General features: G+C 42.2%; 1 protein-coding gene across 3 annotated transcripts in view; it reads right to left on the bottom strand.

The window, feature by feature from the left end:
* Positions 1-22418, bottom strand: part of RTN3 (reticulon 3) — a 49744-nt gene that overhangs the window by 6738 nt on the left and 20588 nt on the right. For 2 of the 3 annotated variants that reach the window (XM_028515702.2, XM_028515701.2), the window contains one exon: positions 1345-1552. In XM_028515702.2, coding sequence (XP_028371503.1) covers positions 1345-1552 — 208 coding nt within the window. Of the gene's footprint in view, positions 1-1344; positions 1553-16579; positions 18935-22418 lie in introns of all 3 variants that reach the window. The other variant, XM_028515697.2, reaches the window with a different exon arrangement.

Raw genomic sequence — 22418 nt, 5'->3', positions numbered from 1 at the left:
TCCTTCGCTCGGAGCTGAGCGAGCGCCGCGGGAGCACCGGGGGGTGCGGTGCGGTGCGGTGCGGGGGCTCTCAGCAAAGGGAAGCTTGCCTTGCCGTAGAGAGCCCACAGTCTTGTGGGAAAAACAGAGTCAACAGGCATGTTTGCCCCTATTGATCAAGAAAATATTTACTACCAAACAAAAGTTATGAAAAGTAGTTGTAATGAAAAGAGCTTTGCAAAACACATTTTACAAATTCACAACAGGGTCACGCAAGAGGGAAAAAACCCTAAGACACCTGAACCTGTGGCAAAATAGTAAAACCTATTCACTCATTTATTTAACAACTATGGATTTGTTAAAGCTAATTTGCAGTAACTTTCCAAATGCCACATACAGTTTAAATGATTCCTTCCATGTTCACCAAGACAAAATACGAGGACCAGAGCCATGGCCAGACGCCTATTCTGCCAGTCCTCAGAGGCCACAGCAGGGTTTCTCTGTGAGGAAAAGGTTTTTAAAAAATTGTCACTTCACCCTGGCTGCTGTGCCTCAGTGGATTGAGCACAGCTCGAGGACTGCAAGGCTGCCAGTTCGAATCCTGGTAAGGGCGCCTGCCTGGGTTGTGGGCTGGACCCTCAGTTGGGAGTGTGTGGGAGGCAACTGACTGATGTTTCTCTCACACACTGATGCTTCTCTCCCTCCTTTCCCCTCTCTAAAAATTAATAAATAAAATCTTAAAATATTAAAAAACAAAAACAGTCACTTGCTAATGTTAAAAAAAGTTCTTATGGCCTAAAATTTTCAACAGGAAAAGTGTGAGGAACATAGTTATTTTAAGTTTTAGCACTGTCCGAAAAGCTAGCAACTGGATCCCAGAAATGCATGACCTACATTCATCAAGACGTGCCCCTGGTATTAAGAAAAATTAAGAAGAGGTCAGAAGGAAATCAGCAATAAAACGGAGGCAGACACAGTGAGTTCTGATTATCACCAAGAGCACAGCCTCGACACCAGGACCTCGCAGTCGTTTTGAGACCGCACGACGTGGAGGCCACACCCGCGCTCGGCCCCATCTAACCAAGGGCCGCCCTAGGTGCCGTGTCCCCTAACTTGCCCAGGAATTTACCCAGTCCTCTTGGGCCTTACAGGGTGAGACTCTGGCTTGTCCAAAGTTCTTGGCTCCTAAAAGGTCCCTTCTTAAGGCAGTCCCATGGTATATACAGTTGATGTTTCATGCCAGCATTCAGTCCTGTTAGGCCCTATAATTCTTAATTTCTCGTCAGGTCTGATTTTTACACCTTCCCAGTCTCAGCAAACTCCTCCACTAAACTGTGGAGTGTCACTTGTGATCCTTCAACTCACTTGAATGGATGGCCTTCTTCTGACTTCTGTACAGCCTGGATGACAGACTTGTAGACCCTGAAGCTGATGGTGACCACGAGCAGGGCCAGGATGAGGTAAGAAACCACACTGATGACACTGAAAGCTGCCAGGGAGAGCAGCACGACCAGCGTGGTGCCGAAGACAAACCCGGTCTTCTTCACGTCTCGCCAGAAAATCAGGTCGTGCACTGCCAGGAGAAAAGGGGACACACGTTACCGGACCCCCAGGCGCCGCAGGCCGGGACTGCCCTACGGCGGTGTCCCGCGCGCCTGAGAAACAGCAGCCTAGCACGCAGTTGCAGGGGCCGCTCCTTCACAGAACCTGGGGCGGGGAAACCACCCGTCAGGGATGGCGGTGCCCAGCGCAGAAGGCTCCTCGGGTTTCTGGACAGGGTTATAAAAACTTGGGAACTTACTTTTCAGAGGTGACTCCTACTTAAGTACAGTGGGGTAACATATCATTTGCTTTGAATGTTTCAGCAGGAAGGATGGTAGAGCAAGTGTGGTAAAATCTTGGTAACTGCTGACTAAAGTAAGCAAACTACGCCTATAGGTCAGTTAGGGCAACACGCCATAAAACCAAAGCTAAACTGAAATGTATAAATTGGGCTGAGGGGCAGAGAGAGTCGTGAATAAAAATAAATCAAGCTCCCAAATATGGTTAGCTTGGAAGACTGTGATTGAGGGTAAAATGAACTTGAATCTGATTCCAATCGACCCCCTGGCACCTAGTTCCTCCCCATATTCAACTCTAACACTGCTCCAAAGCCTGGCCTTGCTGTCAGTGTGACGTACAATGAAACACCGGTCCCCATGTTATTTGGACGAGTACTCAGGACGGATTACGGGTAAGGGACCGTATTACTGTCTAAACCATGATACTTCTGAAAATAAGTGGAGGTGCCATTAATAACTGTTAGGAAACAGGAACTAACCGAGCCTGTCCCAGGCAAGTGGGTCTTATGGCTGGGGACATCCACACTGGAAAAATCTAAGTTCTTCCACCTGAAGAGACCTCAAAAACCCTGGGTATCAACTGCTAGCGATTACCTCCAATCTAGCAGCGACACCACGGTTGAATTTTCATCTGTGAAGGCTACTTTCGACGGTAATAGTTCTACTATTGCAAGTTTCTTCTGTACTACTCTTTGCTTATATTAAAAAAGAGCAAGGGCTTTGGAGTTGGAGAAACATGAGTGTGAGTCCTGGTAATTTTATTATGTTAATTAACCTTTCTAAATCTTTGTTTTCTCATATATAAAATGAAGAAAGTGACATCTATTTCCTAGATTTGTTTTAAGGAATATATAGTATATAAAGCAAAAGCATGCAGAAAACTTAGCATGGTAAATGACACAGTAACCACTCAAACTTGAACTATAATAAAAACACGGTTAGCTTGGAAGACTGTGATTGAGGGTAAAATGAACTTGAATCCGATTCCAACGGACCCCCTGGCACCTAGTTCCTCCCCATATTCAGCTCTAACACTGCTCTGAAGCCTGGCCTTGCCAGAGCCAAGGACACCTAACTTGAAACTAAGAAAACACTGAAGACACACTCATTGTATAGAACAAATGATCGCGGGTCCCAAGAGTCCGGCCGGGGGATATAACTACTAGGAGAAAGCGGAGGTATCAGGGTCACGGCAGGGAGGTCGCGAGCCCCAGACAGTGGTGTTGCAAAGGAAGGAGAGACGTGGGAGGTGACTCAGGAGCACCTGGCTGGACAGAAAGCTGAAGAGGACGCTGTCTGCGTTCGGGAGCGATCCCTGTTCTCAGATTCTCAGAGTCCAGGTGCGCGCACGTCGCCGTCGTTCACGTAACTACAGGAACGGTTTCAACACAGAGTGCTCAGTGTGGGACGGCCGACGCCACGTGCCTCTGATGTGAGGCCCCGAGAAGCACACAAGATCGCTTCGGCGGTATTCTAGGGAAAACGGCCGGGATCCGATGGGGAATACCAGACAGATGCAGGCTGAGAAACAGTCTACAAAGCGACTGGCCTGTATTCTTCGAAAACGTCAGTGGTGTGAGCGACAGGCAACTCGACAACACGTAAACCCCAAGCGTGCCCACAGACTGGACGGCGGGGGTGAACACAGCCATAAAGAGCACCACAGGGGCGACCGAGAGGATCTGAATGCGGGCTATATAAATGATAAGGGCACTATCAGCACTGTTTCCTAAATTTGATAAAAATTTAAGCATACTAGCAAACAAAAAAAATTCCTGTTCAAAAGAAACACACTCCAAAGTGTTTAGGGGTATAGGGGCAGGAAGCCTGCAACCAGCTCTAAAATGGGTCAGGAGAAAGCATGTATCTATCATACATGCCCTGGCCTGCGTGGCTCAGTTGGTTGGAACATCATCCCACAAACCAAAGGTCTCGGGTTCAACTCCTGGTCAGGGCACACGCCTTGGTGGTGGGGTTTGGTCCCTGGTGGGGCACACACGAGAGGCAACCACTCGATGTCTCTCTCACACCGACGTTTTCCTCCCTCCCTGCCCCTCTCTAAGCATGTCCTTGGATGAGGATTTCACACACACACACACACACACACACACGTCTACAGAGAGGGATGGAGTGATAAAGCAAAAGTAACAACGTTAAGAACTGGTATGCTCGAACAAGGGTTATATGGGAATTTTTTTGTACTAGGCTTGCTATTCTTTAAGTTTGAAATGTTGGAAAAAAAGAACAAGAAAGAAATGCTTAGAGGATAAGGCTGGCGCCCAGAGTGAAAGGCCACCACGTGTCAGTGAAAGGAAACGGGGTGAAGACATTAAATGCAAATCCATCTTCGTGCAAATCAGAAAAACCACCCTGTCCTCATGAACTTTTACTGCCATCTGCTGGAAACTGGTCATAAAGAATACTCAAGCCCGGGCTGGTGTGGCTCAGTGGATTGAGCACCCACCTGTAAACCAAAAAGTCACTGGTTCGATTCCTGGTCAGGGCACATGCCTGGGATGCAGGCCAGGTCCCCAGTTGGGGGTCATGCAAAAGGCAGTTGATTGCTGTTTCTCTCTCCCTCTGTTTCTTCCTCCCTTCCACTCTCTCTCTAAAAAAATAACTACGAATCTTTAAAGGGTGTGCTTCTACAAAGCCATTTCAAGAAAAACAAAAAACATATTAAAGAAAAAGAGAACACTCAAATCTCAATGTTGACACATGTGTGAATGCTGCCCCCTAGAGATATGCAGCACACGACCTGCATGACAGGCCAGAGGTCATCACAGGGACGGTGTGCAGGTAGTGAGCGAAGGGGAGCGTGGCAGGAGATGACGCTGGGGCTGAGGGAGGAGCTGGGTCCTGGAGCACTTTCACAGAGCAAGGTAAGGGGCCTGGGCCTCACCTCAGGTGAGACATGGAGTCACTAAGGAAATGTCAGGCGGGGGAAGGACGTGATCTATTTTAACAAGAGGAACCCTTCCACTGCTCTACAGAGAGAATGGGTCGGGATGGGGCACCACAGTGCAGGCCAGGAGGCGCCCTGGGAGGCTGACCTGGAGGTCCAGGTGAGAGATGATGGTCATTTAAACCAGTACAGGGCAGTCGGGATGGGGATGAGTGGACAGAGCCAAGCTATGTTTTTGAGGTAGAATAGGCAGAACTTGATGATGGATTAGACATGGAAGGTGACAATACGGCACCTAGGTTTGGGGCCTGAGTAAATGGCTGAATGTGGTGTCATTTATGGAGATGAAAAAGAGCGCAGTACTGAGTATGCTAATTTGGGGTGGATGTCTAGTGATACCCATTATTAAAGGGGCGGCTGGATCCACCAGCGTGGAGCACACAGGGCAAGTCTGAGCTGGAGATACACGCCTGGAAGCCACCAGCACACCAATACTATTTAAAGGGCATCGAAACTGATGAGGCTGCCTAGTACTGATAGGGAAGAAGGCCCAGGTCTTAATTCTGAGACACTCCAATGCTTAGTCGTTGAGGCAAGAAGTGCTGGTGGTGAGAGGAAACAGGAGAGAACCAGGGAGGCGGGCTACCTGGGAGAGCGGGCCCCGCAGAGGCCAAGAGCGGAGTGCTCTGAGAAGGAGGGTGTGCAAACCGGCTGAGCCCGCTGTGGCTGCACAGGGAAAACGGTGACCCTGAGTGTGGCAACACAGAGAGAGGTGACGGCCTGATCGCGCTGTTCGGTGGGGGGAGGGGACACGAGCGGCTGAGGGCGGTGGAGAGGAATCGGTGACGACGCACTGAGGCCAGGTGAGCAAAAGTGCCCGAGAAGTCCGGCTGCCAAGGCGAGTGGAGAGACGCGGGGAGCAAGGCGTGGTGTGCCAGAACCGGGAAACGCTAAGGCCAGCTTACACGCAGAAACAAAGAGGGAGAAAAACGGGGGCAGAAGCGGTGAAGTCCAGACCAGAGGGACAAAGCCCCGAAGCCCAGTGAAAAGGCTGACACTCGTAACACAGGGACGAGGATGAAGAGACAGGCCTGAATCGAAGAAGAGGGACCTCTTTTTGAAAGCTCCCATTTTCTCAACAAAAGGAGCTGAGGTCACTAGCTGGGGTGGGGGCAGGAGGGCAAAGAAGGTTTACAGAGAGAAAAAGATATAAAATGGTTATTTCAGAAAACTGAGAAAGTATCTTAAAGTTCTTGGAAGAAAACACAATATACTTTTGTGATCTTAGCCAGCAGAGGTTTCTCAGATGATACCACAAGCGAAAGGGAAAAAAAAAAAGATAAACTGGACTATATCAAAATTAAAAACCTCTGTGCCATACCAAGAAAGTGACAAGAAAACTCAGAGAACAACAATATATTTTCAAATTATATATCTAGTAAAGTATTTGCATCCAGACATATAAAGAATTATAACTGGCCCTGGCTGGCATAGGCCAGTGGACTGAGCTCGGGCTTCAAACCAAAGTGTCGCAGGTTTGATTCCCAGTCAGAGCACATGCCTGGGTTGCAGGCCATGACCCCCAGCAACCGCACATTGATGTTTCTCTCTCTCTCTTTCTCCCTCCCTTCCCTCTCTAAAAATAAATAGATAAAATCTTTTAAAAAATTATAACAATAAAAAAAATTAGCCCAAATGAAAAATGAACAAAAGATCTGGACAGACACTTCTCCAAAGATACACAAATGGCCAAGGGCACATAAAAGCTGCTCAACATCATTAGTTATTAGGGAAACGCAAATCAAAACTAAAATGAACCCACTAGGGTGGCTAAAACAAAGAGTAAAGTAACAAATACATGTAAGAACGAGGGGAAACTGGAACCTGCCTTCCTCATGGGAATGAGAAATGGTGCGGCCGCCCTGAAAAACGACCTGACAGCTCCTCGAAGATTAAACATAGCTATTGCATGACCCAACAACTCTACTCTTAGGCAAATGCCCCACAAATAAAATCAGAACATACAGCAACACAAAAAAATAATGTATACCACTGTTCATAAGCATTACTCCTGATAGTCCCAAAGAGGAAACAATCCAAACATCCATCAAACATCCATCAACGCAAACATATAATAAAAGGCAGCGCCACCCACACGATGGAATTACCGTTTGGCAATACAAAGGAACGAACTTCTGGTGCTACATGATACAGCATGAGTAAAGCTTGAAAACATGAGGCTAAATAAAAGAAGCCAATTACAAAAGACCATATTATATGATTCCATTCATATTAAACATCCAGAATAAGCAAATCCATAGAGAAAGTAGATCTTTAGCTCTGGTTGGTGTGGCTAAGTGGACTGAGCACCGGCCTGAGAACCAAGGGGTGACCAGTTTGATTCCCAGTCAGGGCAAATGTCTGGGTTGCAGGCCAGGTCCCCAGTAGGGGGTGTGCAAGAGGCAACCACACACTGATACTTCTCTCACTCTCTTTATTCTTCCCGTCACTTCTGTCTAAAAATAAAGCAATAATCTTTTTTTTTATTATATTTTAATCATTATTCAAATACAGTTTTCTCCTCAAAGCAATAATCTTAAAAAGAATAAAAAAAAAGAAAGTAGATCTTTAGTTCTTTAGGGCTGTGGTGATGGTGGAAAATGGGGAGGGGCTGCTGATAGGCATGTGGTTTCTTTTTGGTGGGGAGACTGAAATGTTCCAAAATTGGAGAGTGGTAATGACAAAAACAAATTTAGTTGTATACTTAAATGGATGAATCGCATAGGCATGTGAACTGTGTCTCAATTAAGGTTTAAAAAACCCTAAACAGATCTACAATTATAGCCAGGGATTTCAATATGCCTCTCCCAATACTTGGTACAAAGAGCAGGCAGACAGCCCTGGCTGGTACGGCTCCGTGGACTGAGTGCCGGCCCGTGAACCAAAAGGTCGCTGGTTGACTCCTGGTCCAGGCACATGCCTGGGTTGCACGCCAGGAGAGACAACTGATTGATGTAACTCCTGCACATCGATATTTCTCTCCCTTTCTAGATCTATCTCCCTCCCTTCCCTCTAAAGACAAATAAATACAATATTAAAAAAAAAAGCAGACCGACTGTCGATACAGACACAGAAGACTTGAACACTATTATCCAATCTGACATGTATAGAACACTCTGCACAATAGTAAAATATATGTTCTTTTCAGGTGCATGTGGAACACTTATTTTCCAAGATAAACAAACCCTGGGCCATGAAGTAGTCCCAATAAACTTGAAAGGATTCAAGTTGCTTTTTATGTTTTCTGACTACATTAGGAACAGTAACAGAAAGATCTTGGGAAAATGCTCAATATTTGTCAACTAAACAACATACTTCTAAACAACCCGTGAATCAAAAGAGAAAAATAACAGAAAAATGAGAAAGTATTTTGAACCGAGTGGAAATCAGAACTTGTGACTGGGGGAGGGAGGGGGTACAAGGGGACTGAAGGGAAATGGACAAACAATGCAATAGAAACAACGGGGCGGCTCCAGCCACAACAGCACAAAGTATGAAAGTGCTTATATTAGAAAAGAAGAAAGATGACAAATCAGCACCTGAATTTCAACCTCAAAAGCTAGAAAAAGAACAACTTAAACCAAGGAAACAAAAGAAAGGAAATAATAAAAATCAGCAAAAATCAACAAAACAGATAACTGAAAAACAACATAGAAATACCAATAAAACCAAAGTTGGTTGAGAAGCAATAAAATAGATAAAACTCTAGTGAGACTGATCAAGAAGTGAAACACACAAATTGCCAATCTCAAGAACGAAATAAATGACACCAGTATAGATTTTATAGGTGCTACAAAGATAAGGGAATATTATCAACACTGTTACGCCAATATATTGGACACTTTAGATTAAGTGAACAAATTCCTCCAAAGGTACAAACTACCAAAGCTCACTCAAGAAACAGATAAACTGCCAAAGCATCGTAGGTTTGATTCCCAGTCAGGGCACATGCCTCGGTTGCAGGCCATGGCCCCCAGCAACTGCACATTGATATTTCTCTCTCTCTCTCTTTCTCCCTCCCTTCCCTCTCTAAAAAGAAATAAATAAAATCTTTTAAAAAATGTTAAAAAAAAAAAAAGAAACAGATAAACTGGAAGCATCTGATATCTTGCTCCTTGGCATGTATCAGTAGTTTGGCTCAAATAAACTCTTCATAAAAATTAGAAAAAGAAAAAAATAAAAGGAAAGCAACTGAATAGTCCTATACCTATCAGAAATAAAACTTATAGATAAAATGCTTCCCATACAGAAAACTCCAGGCCCAGACGGTCTTATTGGGGAATTCTGCCAAACATTAAACAAGAAATGATACTATTTTATATAAATTCTTGCAGAAAAAGAAAGAGACAGTAGTATTTCCCAATACATTTTATAAGTCCAGTATTACCCTGATTCGAAAACTAGGCAAAAACATTACAGGAAAAGAAAACTACAGACTAATACTGCTCATGAAAAGGTACAAAAATTCTTAACAAAAATTTAGCAAATTACCTAATAATATGTAGAAAGAATATAACATGACTAAGTGTTTTTTTTATAAAAATGCAAGATTGGTTTAACATTCATAAATCATTTGATAAAATTTATATCAACAAGAAAAGAATAACCATGTGATTATCTTAAAAGATACGGAAAAGGCATTTAAGAAAAACCCACTACTGCTTCAGACAAATGCTCTCAGCAAGCTAGGTTATAGCAAGAAATGCCCTCAACTTGATAAAGGGGATCTTTGAGGAACCTAGAGCTACCATATTTAATATAAAAAGACAAAGATGTCCTCTCTCAGCACTTCTGTTAATCATTATTTTATTAGATAGAGATTCTAGTCAGCACAGTTAAGTCGAGAAAAAGAAAAGGCATTCAGACTAGAAAGGAAGAAGCAAAACCGTCGTTATTCATGATGGCACGATTGCCTACGCAGAAATCCTGATGGAATCTACAAAACAGCTACTAGAACCAATAAGTTAGTTTAGCAAGTTTGCAGAATACACAAAATTAATTATATTTCCATGTATTAGTATTAACCACTCGGAAACTGAGTTTAAAATACCACGTCATATAGCATGAAAATATAAAAAGGTTTAGGCATAAATCCAGCCCAAGGTGTGTAAGACCCACACACTGAAATCTGTAAAATACTGCTGAGAAACTAATGAAGTCCTAAATTAGTAGAATGCTATATTATTTTCATGAGTTAAGACTAAAAATTGATAAGATGTTAATTGTCCAACAAGTTTATCTATAATTCTATGTAATTCCAATTAGAATTTTTGTAGGTTTTTTATTTTTGGTAGAAATGGACAAACTAATTCTAAAACTCCTATTGAAATGTAAAAGACCTACTGTTGTGTAACAATACATGCTTAAAGTCTTGTGCTGTACTAATTACGCCTTTTATTTCCTAGAATCCATTTCAATACATAACACAGACTCTTTTTACAACTTTAATTACCGTATTTTTCGGACTATAAGACACATTCCCCATTCCGGAGGAATAATGGTTGTTAATGCTGCTGTTGAGTTCTGTTTACATTTACAGTGGTGAAATATTATGTTATTTATGTTATGAAATATTTTACCAAATTTTTTGCTTCACAATTCCCCCCCTATTTTCCTCTTCTAAAACCTAGGTGCGTCTTATGGTCCGAAAAATATGGTGTTTCGCTAATGGCAGATAAAGCATCAAAGGAATGTAGTCACCAAGAGTATTTATACTGCTGGTAAAATTATAAGTGATTTCTTCCTTTTATTTTTCAAACCTTCTACAATGTGATGTTATCTTATTTGAAAGAGTTAAAAGGATGTCTACCTCTGGCCCATAATAAAAGATGCCAGCTGTACCCCGTAGTACTCTTCTTACACCAAAAGAGGGCACTAACACCTCCAATGGTAACCTCAAGGTTAAGGAAAAAAGATACTGGCCCCTGCCATTTCAAGAGAGAGCAAGCAGGGCAAACTTTGCTAACTTTCTACCCACTGATTTTTATTACTGAATTTTGGGAAAGCTCTTAATTTGACTCCAACTTCAGCCATTCCCAAAGGTCAACTGTTCTCCCCTCCCCCTTTTTTAAGAGAAGGGGAAGGAGGGACAATGAGGGAGAGAAACATTTATCAGCTGCCTTCTGTACAGGCCCCAAACAGAACCGAATCTGTAACCTCGGTATCAAACTAGTGACCTTTCACTTTGTGGATCAATGACCAACCAACTGAGCCACACCAGTCAGGGCCAAAGGTCAACTGTCTTGAATCTACTCTTCCAAGTATAAACCCAATCTACTTGAGCCTGCATGTCATTAAAATCCAATACTTACTGTTTTTCCTTTGATGTAAAATTTACATACAATGAAACACACAATACATTCACTGAGTTTGAACACGTGAGTATATGAAGTTGGTCTAGAAGGTATCCAGATATGCAACATGAAAAATAAAGACATTTATTAAAGAAGGTACCAGAAACATTGTATATCTGACAATGACACCTCAGTCCCCTTCAGAGTAGGCACCTTGGGACCTCACACAATTCTCCCAATTGCTACCAGCTGCTCTATAGAAGCTCATCAGTGGTTTGAAATCTCTGCCCTTTCAAAGGTGATTTTAGTTTTGGGAAAAACCAGAAATCGCAGGGCACCAAATCTGGGCCATAGGGAGGCTGAGTTACCTGGGTGATTTGATGTTTTGCTAAAAAACTGCCCAAGACATGATGCATGAGTTGTGATGAAGGTGACAACCACCAGTTGTCCATAGCAACTGCAGCCTTCTGAGTCATCCAGTTTTCACAGAGGACTGTTGAAGCTCAACACCAAATCTGATGCAGATTTGCTCTACTGGCTCAGTCATTTCGAATGCAATGGCCACACAGTACGCATGCTCACTCAATGGCATCTACCACTCCCACTGACTAGTAGAATGAAGTCATTGTTCATGCATGCTCATCCCAGCCACTCTCCTTGACTGCCAGGTTACATCAATGTCATGCAAACTGTTCTTGTTATATTAACAATAGCTGGATTTTTCCAGACGGACTTTGTACCTATGTAACCCTATCAAGCTAGAAAACATATAACCATTGCCACCAAAAGTTTCGTATTCCTCCCCAGTCAATACCCCAAGAAGTAACCACTGCTCTGATTCCTTTCTCTGCACCAAAGTTTGCTTGTTCTAGAGTTTCACTTAAATGGAATCATGCAGTATGAATTATTTTTGTATTGTTTCGTTACCTTGGCATAATTCCTGAGCCACCCATATTTCTGCAAGATAACTAGCTACACCACAGGTTATCTATTCCCTTATGGTAAACAACTGGCAGTTTCCAGCTTCGAGCTACTGATGAACAAAACGGCTATGAACATAGGTATGTCTTTGTATGAACACGTTTTTATTTCTCAACAGAATTGCTCGGTCATGGTGTCAATTCTCCTAAAAAAAAAAAATCAACCTTTTCCCAAAGTATTTGTACTGTTTTATTTTATATTCTTACCAACAGCTAATAAATTTTAGCTGTTCCACAACCTCGCCAGTATTAGTGGTTATCAGTCTTTAGTTTTAGCCACTCAGGTGGATGTGTAGTGTCATATTGTTTTGATTTTAATTATGTGAAGATTCATGGTGGTGAACACATTTTCATTGGATTCTTGGTCATTTGTATGTCTTCTTTTGAGGTGTCAGAATCTTTTCTGCCCACTTTCTTTTATTGTGTTATTTGTCCTTTTACTGTTAGGATGTAGTTTTTATTATTTTCTAGACATTAACCCTTTATCAGATAATGTTTTGTAAATATTGTACTTCTTCCCAGGCAATGGCTTGCCTATTAGTGGTGTCTTTTAATGAGGAAGTTTCAATTCTGACTAAGTCTAATTTATTGATTTATTTCATGCCTAGTGCATTCTGTGACCTAAGAAATCTTTGCCTACCCTTAAACATGAAGGTATTTTCCTATACTTTCTTCTAAAAGTTGTATGGTTTTACTCCGGCTGGCATAGCTCAGTGGACTGAGTGTTAGCTTGGTTCGATCCCTGGTCAGGGTACATGCAGAGGTTGTGGGCCAGATCCCCAGTAGGGGGCGCGTGAGAGGCAACATACACTGATGTTTTTTTTCTTTCTAATGAATAAATAAATAAAATCTTTAAAACACATACACACAAAATAAGTTTGTATTCCTGGAACAAACTCCACTTAGCCATGACACATTAACCTTTTGATATATTGTTGATTTGCTAGTATTTTGTTAAGAATTTTTCATCTTATTATGTTCATGAGGGATATTAGTCTATAATTTTTTTTTGTATTGTCTTTGTCCAGTTTTGGTGTTACTATCTACTAGTCATTAGTTAGCAAATTTTCTCTCCTTTTTCCTTAAATGCTTGGAAGGTTTTCCTAGTAAAACTTCTGGGCCAGGCCATTTTTTTAGTAAGATTTTTTATAACAAATTTAATAGCAATTGTGTTAGCTTTGGTAAGTTGTATTCTTTTCAAGAAACTTGTCCATTTCATCTAAATGGATAAATTTGTTAGCATAAAGCTGTTCATCATATTCTATTATCCTTTTAATATCTGTAGGATCTTAAGCGATAACCCCTTTTTTGTGCTTGGACCTTTGTAATTTCTTTCTACTTATTTTGCTCTTCTTTTTTTAGCTTTTTAAGTTGCAACCTTAAGATGTTCGGATTACTTTTCTCTTCTAACCTACGTATTTAGAGCTATAAGTTTCCCTTTCAACACTGCGTTCCTCAAGTTTGACGTATTGTATTTTCACTGTCATTCAGTTTAAAACATTAAAATTTTTTTCTTGTGATTTCGTTCAACTGTAGATTATGTAAAAGTATCTTTGCTTAAGATTCAAATATTTGGAAATTTTCCTAGGTGTCTTATTTTCCTTGTTTTAAAATTTAATTTCATTGTGATCTTAGAACACATTTTATATTATCTTAATCCTTTAAAATTTACTGATTTAAATTTAAATTTGTTTTATGGCCTGGCACGTTGTCTGTATTGGTGAATATATAGCTTGTACACTTGGAAAACACAAAGGCAGACCTGTCAGGTTCTTGGTCAAATTATGCTCGTCTCCCTTAATTATCATCTAAAAGTATGTATTAATCATAGAATTTGGTCAGTGACAAATATTCTAAACTTCCACAGCGCCTTCTACCTCTCTCCTAGGTTAAATAACTCAGCTGAGAATTACTAATTAGTATTTACATAGGGCTTTATTTACTACAACACTATAAAGCAGGGCAAAACAATTATCACCATATTAACAAAGGAATCTGCTGAACCAGTCAGGCTAGTTGTCTGAGGTCACACTAAAGCAGGGACGTGCCAGAATTAGACACTGGAGTTCTTGTAGCCTAATTCCCATCCGCCTCATCACTCAAAAGAGCTGCTTGTAAGAACTATAGCAACTGATGATGAAACCGAAGATATACCAGAGTCAGAGAATCGTATTATTGAAATGATATTAAAGATCATCTAACTCAACATCGTCACTTTCCAGATAAGGAAATCGAATCCTCAAAAGGTGATGTGACTTAACTGTTCAATGTCACACGTCTAGACACAGTAAGGCAACAATGAGAATTTAGCACTCCTAAATCCATGCTCAATAATCTTCAATTACTAGGGAATAACAAGTATCCTTTACTACCATTTTAAATCTTCGAGTTTATAAAAAAAAAAAAAAAAGCCTCGATGTTGCCGCTGATAATTATTAACAATTCATCTACTTAGTTAACGATTAACAATTATCCAGTCAGGTTCTATACTTGGTGCTAAATGAATATTTACTAGGTCCAAGGCACTACATTACCTGAATTTTCATATTTAATGCTCACAATACTATTATAAATCTATTTTAAGGATTAAAATCTAGGAAGATCAACTTATCTGCCCATGGTCTGTAGTCAGGAAATGCCTTTATAAGTGATAAATGGTGCCCTTCTGCCACGGCAGCCACTGAAGAGGAGCAGCCACGGCTCTGTGGTGCCCTATGGCCACGGGCCTCAACAAGGGCCACAGGTGATCAAGAGTGTCAGGACGCTGAGACACAGCTGGGGACAGAGGCGTCTCACCAAGCACACCAAGTCGGCGCACCTCAGTGAGGGACAAGGCCCAAGAGGTGTCTCAATGGCAGCCCCGCCAGAGGAGCGCAGCAGTGCTCCGGCTGCAGCGAGGAGAGGGAGCCAGCTGCCGAGGACTGAGCCCCCTCTGTGCATAACGACACCTTACAGGAAAAGAGGTACTCGGTCTAATCACACTTGTAAGTTTGTAATAACAAATATATCATTTGTGTTTTAAATATTTAACTCCCCGTGTTTCAAATAATATTTGAAAGTATTTTTCGAATAATTTCATTTGAAAGAGATCTATTGTCAAAAAGGTCTTGAAAGCCACAGATCCCCAGAGCACCTGCAATGACCATGACGTCAGTACAGAACCTGGCGTCAAGAACAGAGGCTGACAACCCCTTCCAACTGCTAGAAAAGGAATCATTCAAACAAACAGAAGGTAAGAAAAGGGCTTCCAGTACTGCAGAATGAGTTTGGCCTGAAGAATATTAAATAAGGTCTAAAGAAGAGCACACGAGGTCTCCTAAGTATTCCTCACAAAAGAGTGTTGCAATACAGGTTACCTCCTTTCAGAGCACAGTATCTCTACGGTATAAGACCAAATTAATTAAAAGTTTCATTTACTGTGTATCCCAGCAGGAATTCCTTCATCTTTGATTGCCAAATAGATTTCACAAGGCCCACAGCAAAAAACCCAAGTGTGAAGTAAGTAGCGTACTATTCTGGAGATTTAAAAACAAGCTTTGTAAATCAGAGCCTAATGATACTGTTAAAAGTAGCATTCATCCTAGGGTCAACCTATAAGGAAGAAACAACACAGAAAAAACTGGAGTATAAATTTTTTTAGGAGAATATTAATTTTAACAAGTGGCCTACTGCTTTGGGAAATATCTGTATAAGAAAACTAAACCTCTTCACACCAGTCAGAATGGCCATGATAAACAAAGCAACAAACAACAAGTGTTGGAGAGGTTGTGGAGAAAAGGGGTCCCTAGTGCACTGTTGGTGGGACTGCAGACTGGTACAACCACTATGGAAAGCAGTGTGGAACTTCCTCAGAAAACTAAAAATGGATCTGCCTTTTGACCCAGCAATTCCCCTGGTGGGACTATGTCCTAAGAACCCTGAAACACCAATCCAAAAGAACCTTTGCACCCCGATGTTCATAGCAGCACAATGTACAATAGCCAAGTGCTGGAAGCAACCTAGATGCCCATCAGTAAATGAATGGATCAAAAAACTATGGTACATTTACACAATGGAATTCTATGCAGCAGAAAGAAAGAAGGAGCTCCTACCCTTTGCAACAGCGTGGATGGAGCTGGAAAGCATTGTGCTAAGCGAAAGAAGCCAGGCAGTGAAAGACAAATACCATATGATCTCACCTTTAACAGGAACCTAAACAACAAAACAAAGAACAAGCAAAATATAACCAAAGACACTGAAATAGGGGACAGACTGACAGTGACCAGAGGGGAGAGAAGAGGGAATTTCAGGGGAGAATGGGAAGGGTTTACAGGAACAAACTTAAAGGACACATGGACAAAAGCTAGGGGGAGGGTGGTAATGGGAGGGAAGTGGGGAAGGGTGGGTGGGTGGGCTGGAATGGGAGTAAAAGGGAGAAAACTGTACTTGAACAATGATTAAAAAAAAAAAAAGAAAGAAAACTAAACCAAGCAACCACTAGCAAAAACCTACCTCCCCCCAGTAGGCCATGTGAGCGGTTACCTGTGGAGTCCGCCAGAAGTCTTGCTAGCACATGCGTGTTTACCAGTTCAGTCTTGCTACAGCTGGAGGCAGCATCTATGCTAGTGGTTTCTGTGATAACAGTGGGCTTTCTGCAAATCCCAAGATCAGATCCCTTGACATCTGTGTGTTCTTGGACATCCTGTGACCTCTGTGGCTGAGAAGATTCTGGAGCAGATGTGGAAGTCTGCCTGAGTGTTTCCTCAGAAGGCGAGTCTACCTCACCCCGTGCGGGAGCGGACTTCTCAGCCTGCCTCGCGCTCAGTTCTTTAAGGGCTCTGATTGTGAGCTGCTCCTGCTCTAAGTCGAGAGACGCTGCCGAAGCACCTCGGGTGGGAAAAGCATCCAGAAACTCGCTTCCACTCATTTCTTTGTTTTGTTGAGAGTATCTGTTTTTCATGTCTTTAATTTCAGAACCACCTGCCTCACATTCATACAAGACTTCTACAGGAAGAGTTGTTTTGGAGTCTGCAGCCTTCTCTGATGTCGCTTCCAATGCATTTCCTTCGCTTTTATCTGTTATTCCTTTCTCTCTGGTTTCTGTAAAGGCTGTTACCAGGTCCTCTGAGGAAGAATCCTCTGTATCTTTAATAGTTTTTTCATGTACCGACTCCAAATGGGCAGAGGCTGTCACGTTTGGTGAGAATTCTGTCTCAACGACATCTGAAGGTGCTGCTGGAGGAAGTGTGGGGTCCTCAGCTGTAACGGCCTTTTCAGGAATAATACCACCCCTTCCACCTGACTGCTTCACATCTCCTGACGTGACATTCGCATCAGATACCTGGGAGCCTGCCGCCGTACCAGCTGGACTCCTTGCAAGAATAGCGGGCTGAATTTGTGGCTCAGAGTCACTGACCGACCCTTCCAAGTTTTCAGATGTTTTGGTTTCCCTGTTATAATTGAGAATCTCTTTGATTTCTTTTTCATCTGCTTTTGTGGCAGCACTTGGAATGGAAACAGGTTTTTTAGCCTGAATTCTGTTACTTTCAAATGAAACACTGGCTGTGATGTCCTCTATTACTGTGTCATCAGACTCCCCAGAGCTATCGGCCTCTGTCACTTCTCCCAACACAGAGCTCTGCCAGTTCACTTCACCTTTCAGGTGGCCATCAGGTAAAACCACTTTTACTGTGGCCACACCAGAGCCTGGAGAGACACATTTCTCAAAGGGAGATCCAGGCACCTCTGAAAGCGTGTCACCTTGTTTCTGCACGTTGCCTTGCACACCTTTGACACCAGTGTCTGTTGTGGAATCAGGACAGCCCGGTGTGGGTTTTTCAACGGCAGCTTTTTCTTGCGGGAAAGATGCTTCTGCCCAGTTACCGGTCAATTTAGCAATGGGCGTGCTCCCATTGATAGGACATACTGGAATTTTCTGGTGAGTACTAGTTTTAAGATTTACAACGGGAATTTCTGAATTATATTTGCTCGTGTCAAGCCCTGTAGTTTTTGTGATGTAGTCGGCTTCATCGTCCTGCTGCTTCTTCACGTGGGGAACGAAATCCCAAGTCAGTATTTCATTAGTAAAGTTGTGCATATCACTGACACACCTAGACACCTCTTCCAGTGCTGCAGTTGTGTGTGAAAACTGCCTAGTGAGCAAGGCAGAGGTGGGGAAACGCCCTGCCTCTTTATTTCTTAGTGGAAACACCTTGTCATTAGACTCGGAAAGGTCTGCAGATGATTCTCGATCAGCGTGCATTGCCCAGCTACCAAAATCATTGGCACTCTCCTTGTAGGCGTCTTTATATTCCTTGTCAAATGCTGCTCTGTCGATAATTACTTCGAATGGTGATTCGGGGGAATCCTTCTCAATGCCACCACCTCCCGACACTTTGGGTGGGGATAGGGAGTGTGTACCTATGCCTTCTGCCCTGGACTGCTCAGTGGATGGTTTCTGGGCTGTCGGCAAAGTAAACTGGTCATTGGCATCCAAGACTGTTTTGTCTTTCCTACTTGGCATCTCACTGGGGTTCTTGGATCCTTGGTCTTTATTTCTCTGTTCCTCCACTTGAACAGCTTCCTCTGAGAGAAAAGCAGGATGGCCTGGGAAGCTGGCTGGAATGGAAGGGCGGTGACAGCAACCTCCTTCCCCAACAGGAACTGCAGAGCTGGCTCCATCTTTACTGGTCCCCTGAGGCTGTTCCATCGTTTTCACATCTGGGAGAGCCAAGCAGTCTTCTCCTTCTTTGGCTAAAACAGGCTGGCTGCCTAACACTCGGCTTTGTTCTCCAGGTAGTACTGCAAGGTCAGTTTTACATATTTCAGAAGATGAAAGAAAGGAGGAAGTCAACATTTCTGAAGGTGGCTCACCAGAGCAAAGAGAGCTCATTCCCTCTATGGTCAGAATTTGAAAAAAAAAAAATTGTTTACCAGGTACAATTGCACATTAGCTGGTCAGGCCAAGCAGCATGCTTTTTATGTTTAGAATTACATATATACACACAGGATGTATATATACACACACGCAAACATGAAACTACTCAGCACCAACAGTTACCCTACAGACATGCACAAAACCGCCGAAGGTGGACAGAAAAGCCACATCATGCTACAAATTGCAAATAACGAAAAAGATTTTTTTCATGGCACTTTTCAGTTGACTTTTTCCATTGTAAAGGTAAAACATAAAGGAGAGATGATACTGGGAAATCTGGGGAAGTGTTTCCCCTTCGTTTTGGTGCAGGTACCTAACAGAAACAACGTGATCCATACGAAACAAGGACCTCAATATTATGAAGTACCGATGAGCTCTCATCTGAACAACTCAGAACACACCGCCTCTACAAATCTGCTGTTACAGTCTGAGAGCCTGAGAAGAAAAACTAGTGACCAGAATTCCTTTTGATTTTCAGGAGATACAGCAGATCCCCTTAAGCCTAAAAATCAGACAAGCATTATCCTGTTCTAACTACCAGTAAGACTGATCCTAGGTACAGATGGTCAAGGGTGAAACTAATGGCACCGAAAAAGCTAGCCCGCTCCAAACTCCCTTGTACCAACTTGCCAATTTAACCAAACTGAACCATGCAAATTGGTTTCTTAGATTAAGAAGGGTTAACTCCAGAAATTCTTTTAAAACAGAAAATAGCCCTGGCTGGTGTAGCTGAGTGGATTGAGAGCAGGCTGAAAACCAAAGGGTCACCCGTCAGGGCACATGCTTGGGTTTCAGGCCATGTCCCCAAAGGGGGCCATGTGAGAGGCAACCACACACTGATGCTTCTCTCCCTCTTTCTCCCTCCCTCCCCCTCTCTAAAAATAAATAAAATTAAGAAAATAATAAACTCCAGAAAATATCCTTTTAAAAAGTATATATTAATCAAGGCTTATCAGTTACTCATACCACAGTACCCACTGATTTACACAATGTTTTCTAACTTCCCAATCAAGCAAGTTTTTACTGGGAAAAAGGTCAGAACAACTGTTCCAAGGGCAGGCGCTGTCTTGGCACTGTCCTCCTTACATGCTGCTGTGCCTCTGCAGTTGGAACAAGGAAGGTCTTAATCGTTCCATATGAATGATTCAGGTCCGCCAGGTGAGACCTAAGTAGATTTTGGACAACAATGCCTTGACTGGGAATGAGTAATTGGGAAGATGCAAAAGAGAAAAACTTCTGGGATTATCCTTATTCAGTTTATGTTCTTACATGAGAAGCTAAGTGATAATTAGGCAAAAGAAAAATTATGACTTTATTCAAAGTCATTTTATAAACATGACTAGTGAGACAGAAAATGTTCGAAGCAAGCTGTAATTCATATATAGTTCCAATGTAGAAGAAAACACTGTCATATCTATCATTGTATAGTATGATTATTCAGCAGGACTGGATTAAGGATATAAATGAAGCTCAGCATTGTAGGTTAGAAGTTCAAAAACCTGAAATGTAAAGAAATGTATAGGCTACGTGGTAAATCAGAAATATTCCACAATCTAAGCTATGTGCTGTTATTGATTTACTAGTCACTATTTCTACCAGGACACACTCAGTGGACTAACTCTGGACGAAAGTAACACTGTTTGGGACCCCTCCCTTCAACAGGAATGGAACTCTGAGGTGTGCAAACCCGACCCCACTTTCCAGAGCAGGCCCCGCTTATGTGTTTTACAGAGACTGAGATTTCAGATGATTCAGATCTGTCATCTTACAGGCCAAAGTGGGCAAAATGAATTAGTAACCAGTAAGTACGATGGGGGTGATTCGTTGGTGGGCTTGATGAAATGAAAAAAGAAAGCAACCGACACTGACTGCTGCTAATCAGAGAATACCCACCGTGTGTGTGTGTGGCGGGGGGGGGGGGGGGGGGGGGGGGGGGTAATGGGAAACATGGTAGAAACGGTCTATGCTTTGTCAGTTTCCCCAGTCTTGCTTCTGTCCTGTCTTTGAACTCTCAATACTCCAAATGTTTTGAGTGAAATGTACAATAATCTGAGCTGAAGCTAGAAGATTAGGTCAGAAATCTTATTCTCACAGTACCAATAAGACTTATACTGAATGCCATGACTGCCTTGCAGACTACTAAAGGGTCTGTAATGTGATATAATTATTATATACCATATTTTTTGGACCATAAGATGCGCCTAGGTTTTAGAGGAAAATAGGAAAAAAACTTGGAAGCAAAAAACGTGGTAAAATATTCAATAACATAAGTAACATAATATTTCACCAATGTAAATGTAAACAGAACTCAACAGCAGCATTAACCATTATTTCTCCCAAATTGGGGGAGGGAAGAAAAGGAGGAAAAAAAGTGTGTCTTATAGTTTGAAAAATGCGTATACAAAATAACTTTATCATGTTTCCTAACAACTTTGTGACTTAATATCTGGGGTGGTAGTGTTTTCTGGGGGGCAAGCTTAGGGGTAAATAGAGTGCGTGGCTGCAATAACTTCTCGGTGATCATGAGCTGCAGGTGCTAGCTCTCGTGACTGTCAGTCAAACTTTCCCACATGAAGCAAATTAAGTCATCTGTGCTTTAACTTTAATTATCTTGTTTAGAATTTTAGCAAATGAAAAGATGTTTCCTTGGCCGGTTAAAACTCTTTAACAAACTTGGACAGACCTGGCTTGTACCAAGACAATGGAAAAATTGGGCTGGAAGCAGTTTATAAAAGGATGAAAACATTAAACAGAACAAACATCGGAATCTAATAGATCTTTTAGAACAGTTCCCATGAGCAAGGACTCTCCTAATCAGTCAGTATGGCACTTAGTAAGTCATTGGTGTTGTACAAATGGCCTGGTAAAACAGCAGAAAACTCCAAGAAGTTTGAAGATTGCTGTTTTTGAAATACCTCACACTGGCCCTGGCTGGTATAGCTCATTGGATTGAGCACTGGCCTGTGAACCAAAGGTCCCCGATTCGATTCCCAGTCAGGGCACATGCATGGGTTGCAGACCAGGTTGGGTTCCCAGTAGGGGGCGTGCGAGGCAACCAACACTGATGTTTCTCTCCCTCTCTTTCTCCTTCCCCTATCTCTAAAAATAAATAGATAAAATCTTAAAAAAGAAAAAACTGTATACTGTAAAATTGGCCAATGAAACAATTATGGATTATCTTATATCTCAGAAAACATCTACTACCCTTTTCTCTTTCAAAAGACTCAGCCTTTCATACACAATACAAGAGACTTTCGATACGACTCAAAACAAATGTCTGTCAGAAAACTCCCCCATCATGAACATCAGCTAGTTGTTTGCTACACTGGATTTCATGTCCACATTCACTCTCAAGAATCCCAATCACTTAAAAATATGGCATTCCTCTATTAACAAACAAGGGTTGCACACCTACTAGAAGGGAATCAATACATGGTAAGAAGG

The sequence above is a fragment of the Phyllostomus discolor genome, chromosome 6 (assembly GCF_004126475.2).
Source record: "Phyllostomus discolor isolate MPI-MPIP mPhyDis1 chromosome 6, mPhyDis1.pri.v3, whole genome shotgun sequence".
Taxonomy (NCBI): Eukaryota; Metazoa; Chordata; class Mammalia; order Chiroptera; family Phyllostomidae; genus Phyllostomus; species Phyllostomus discolor.
This window is presented reverse-complemented; position numbering and strand designations above follow the sequence as displayed.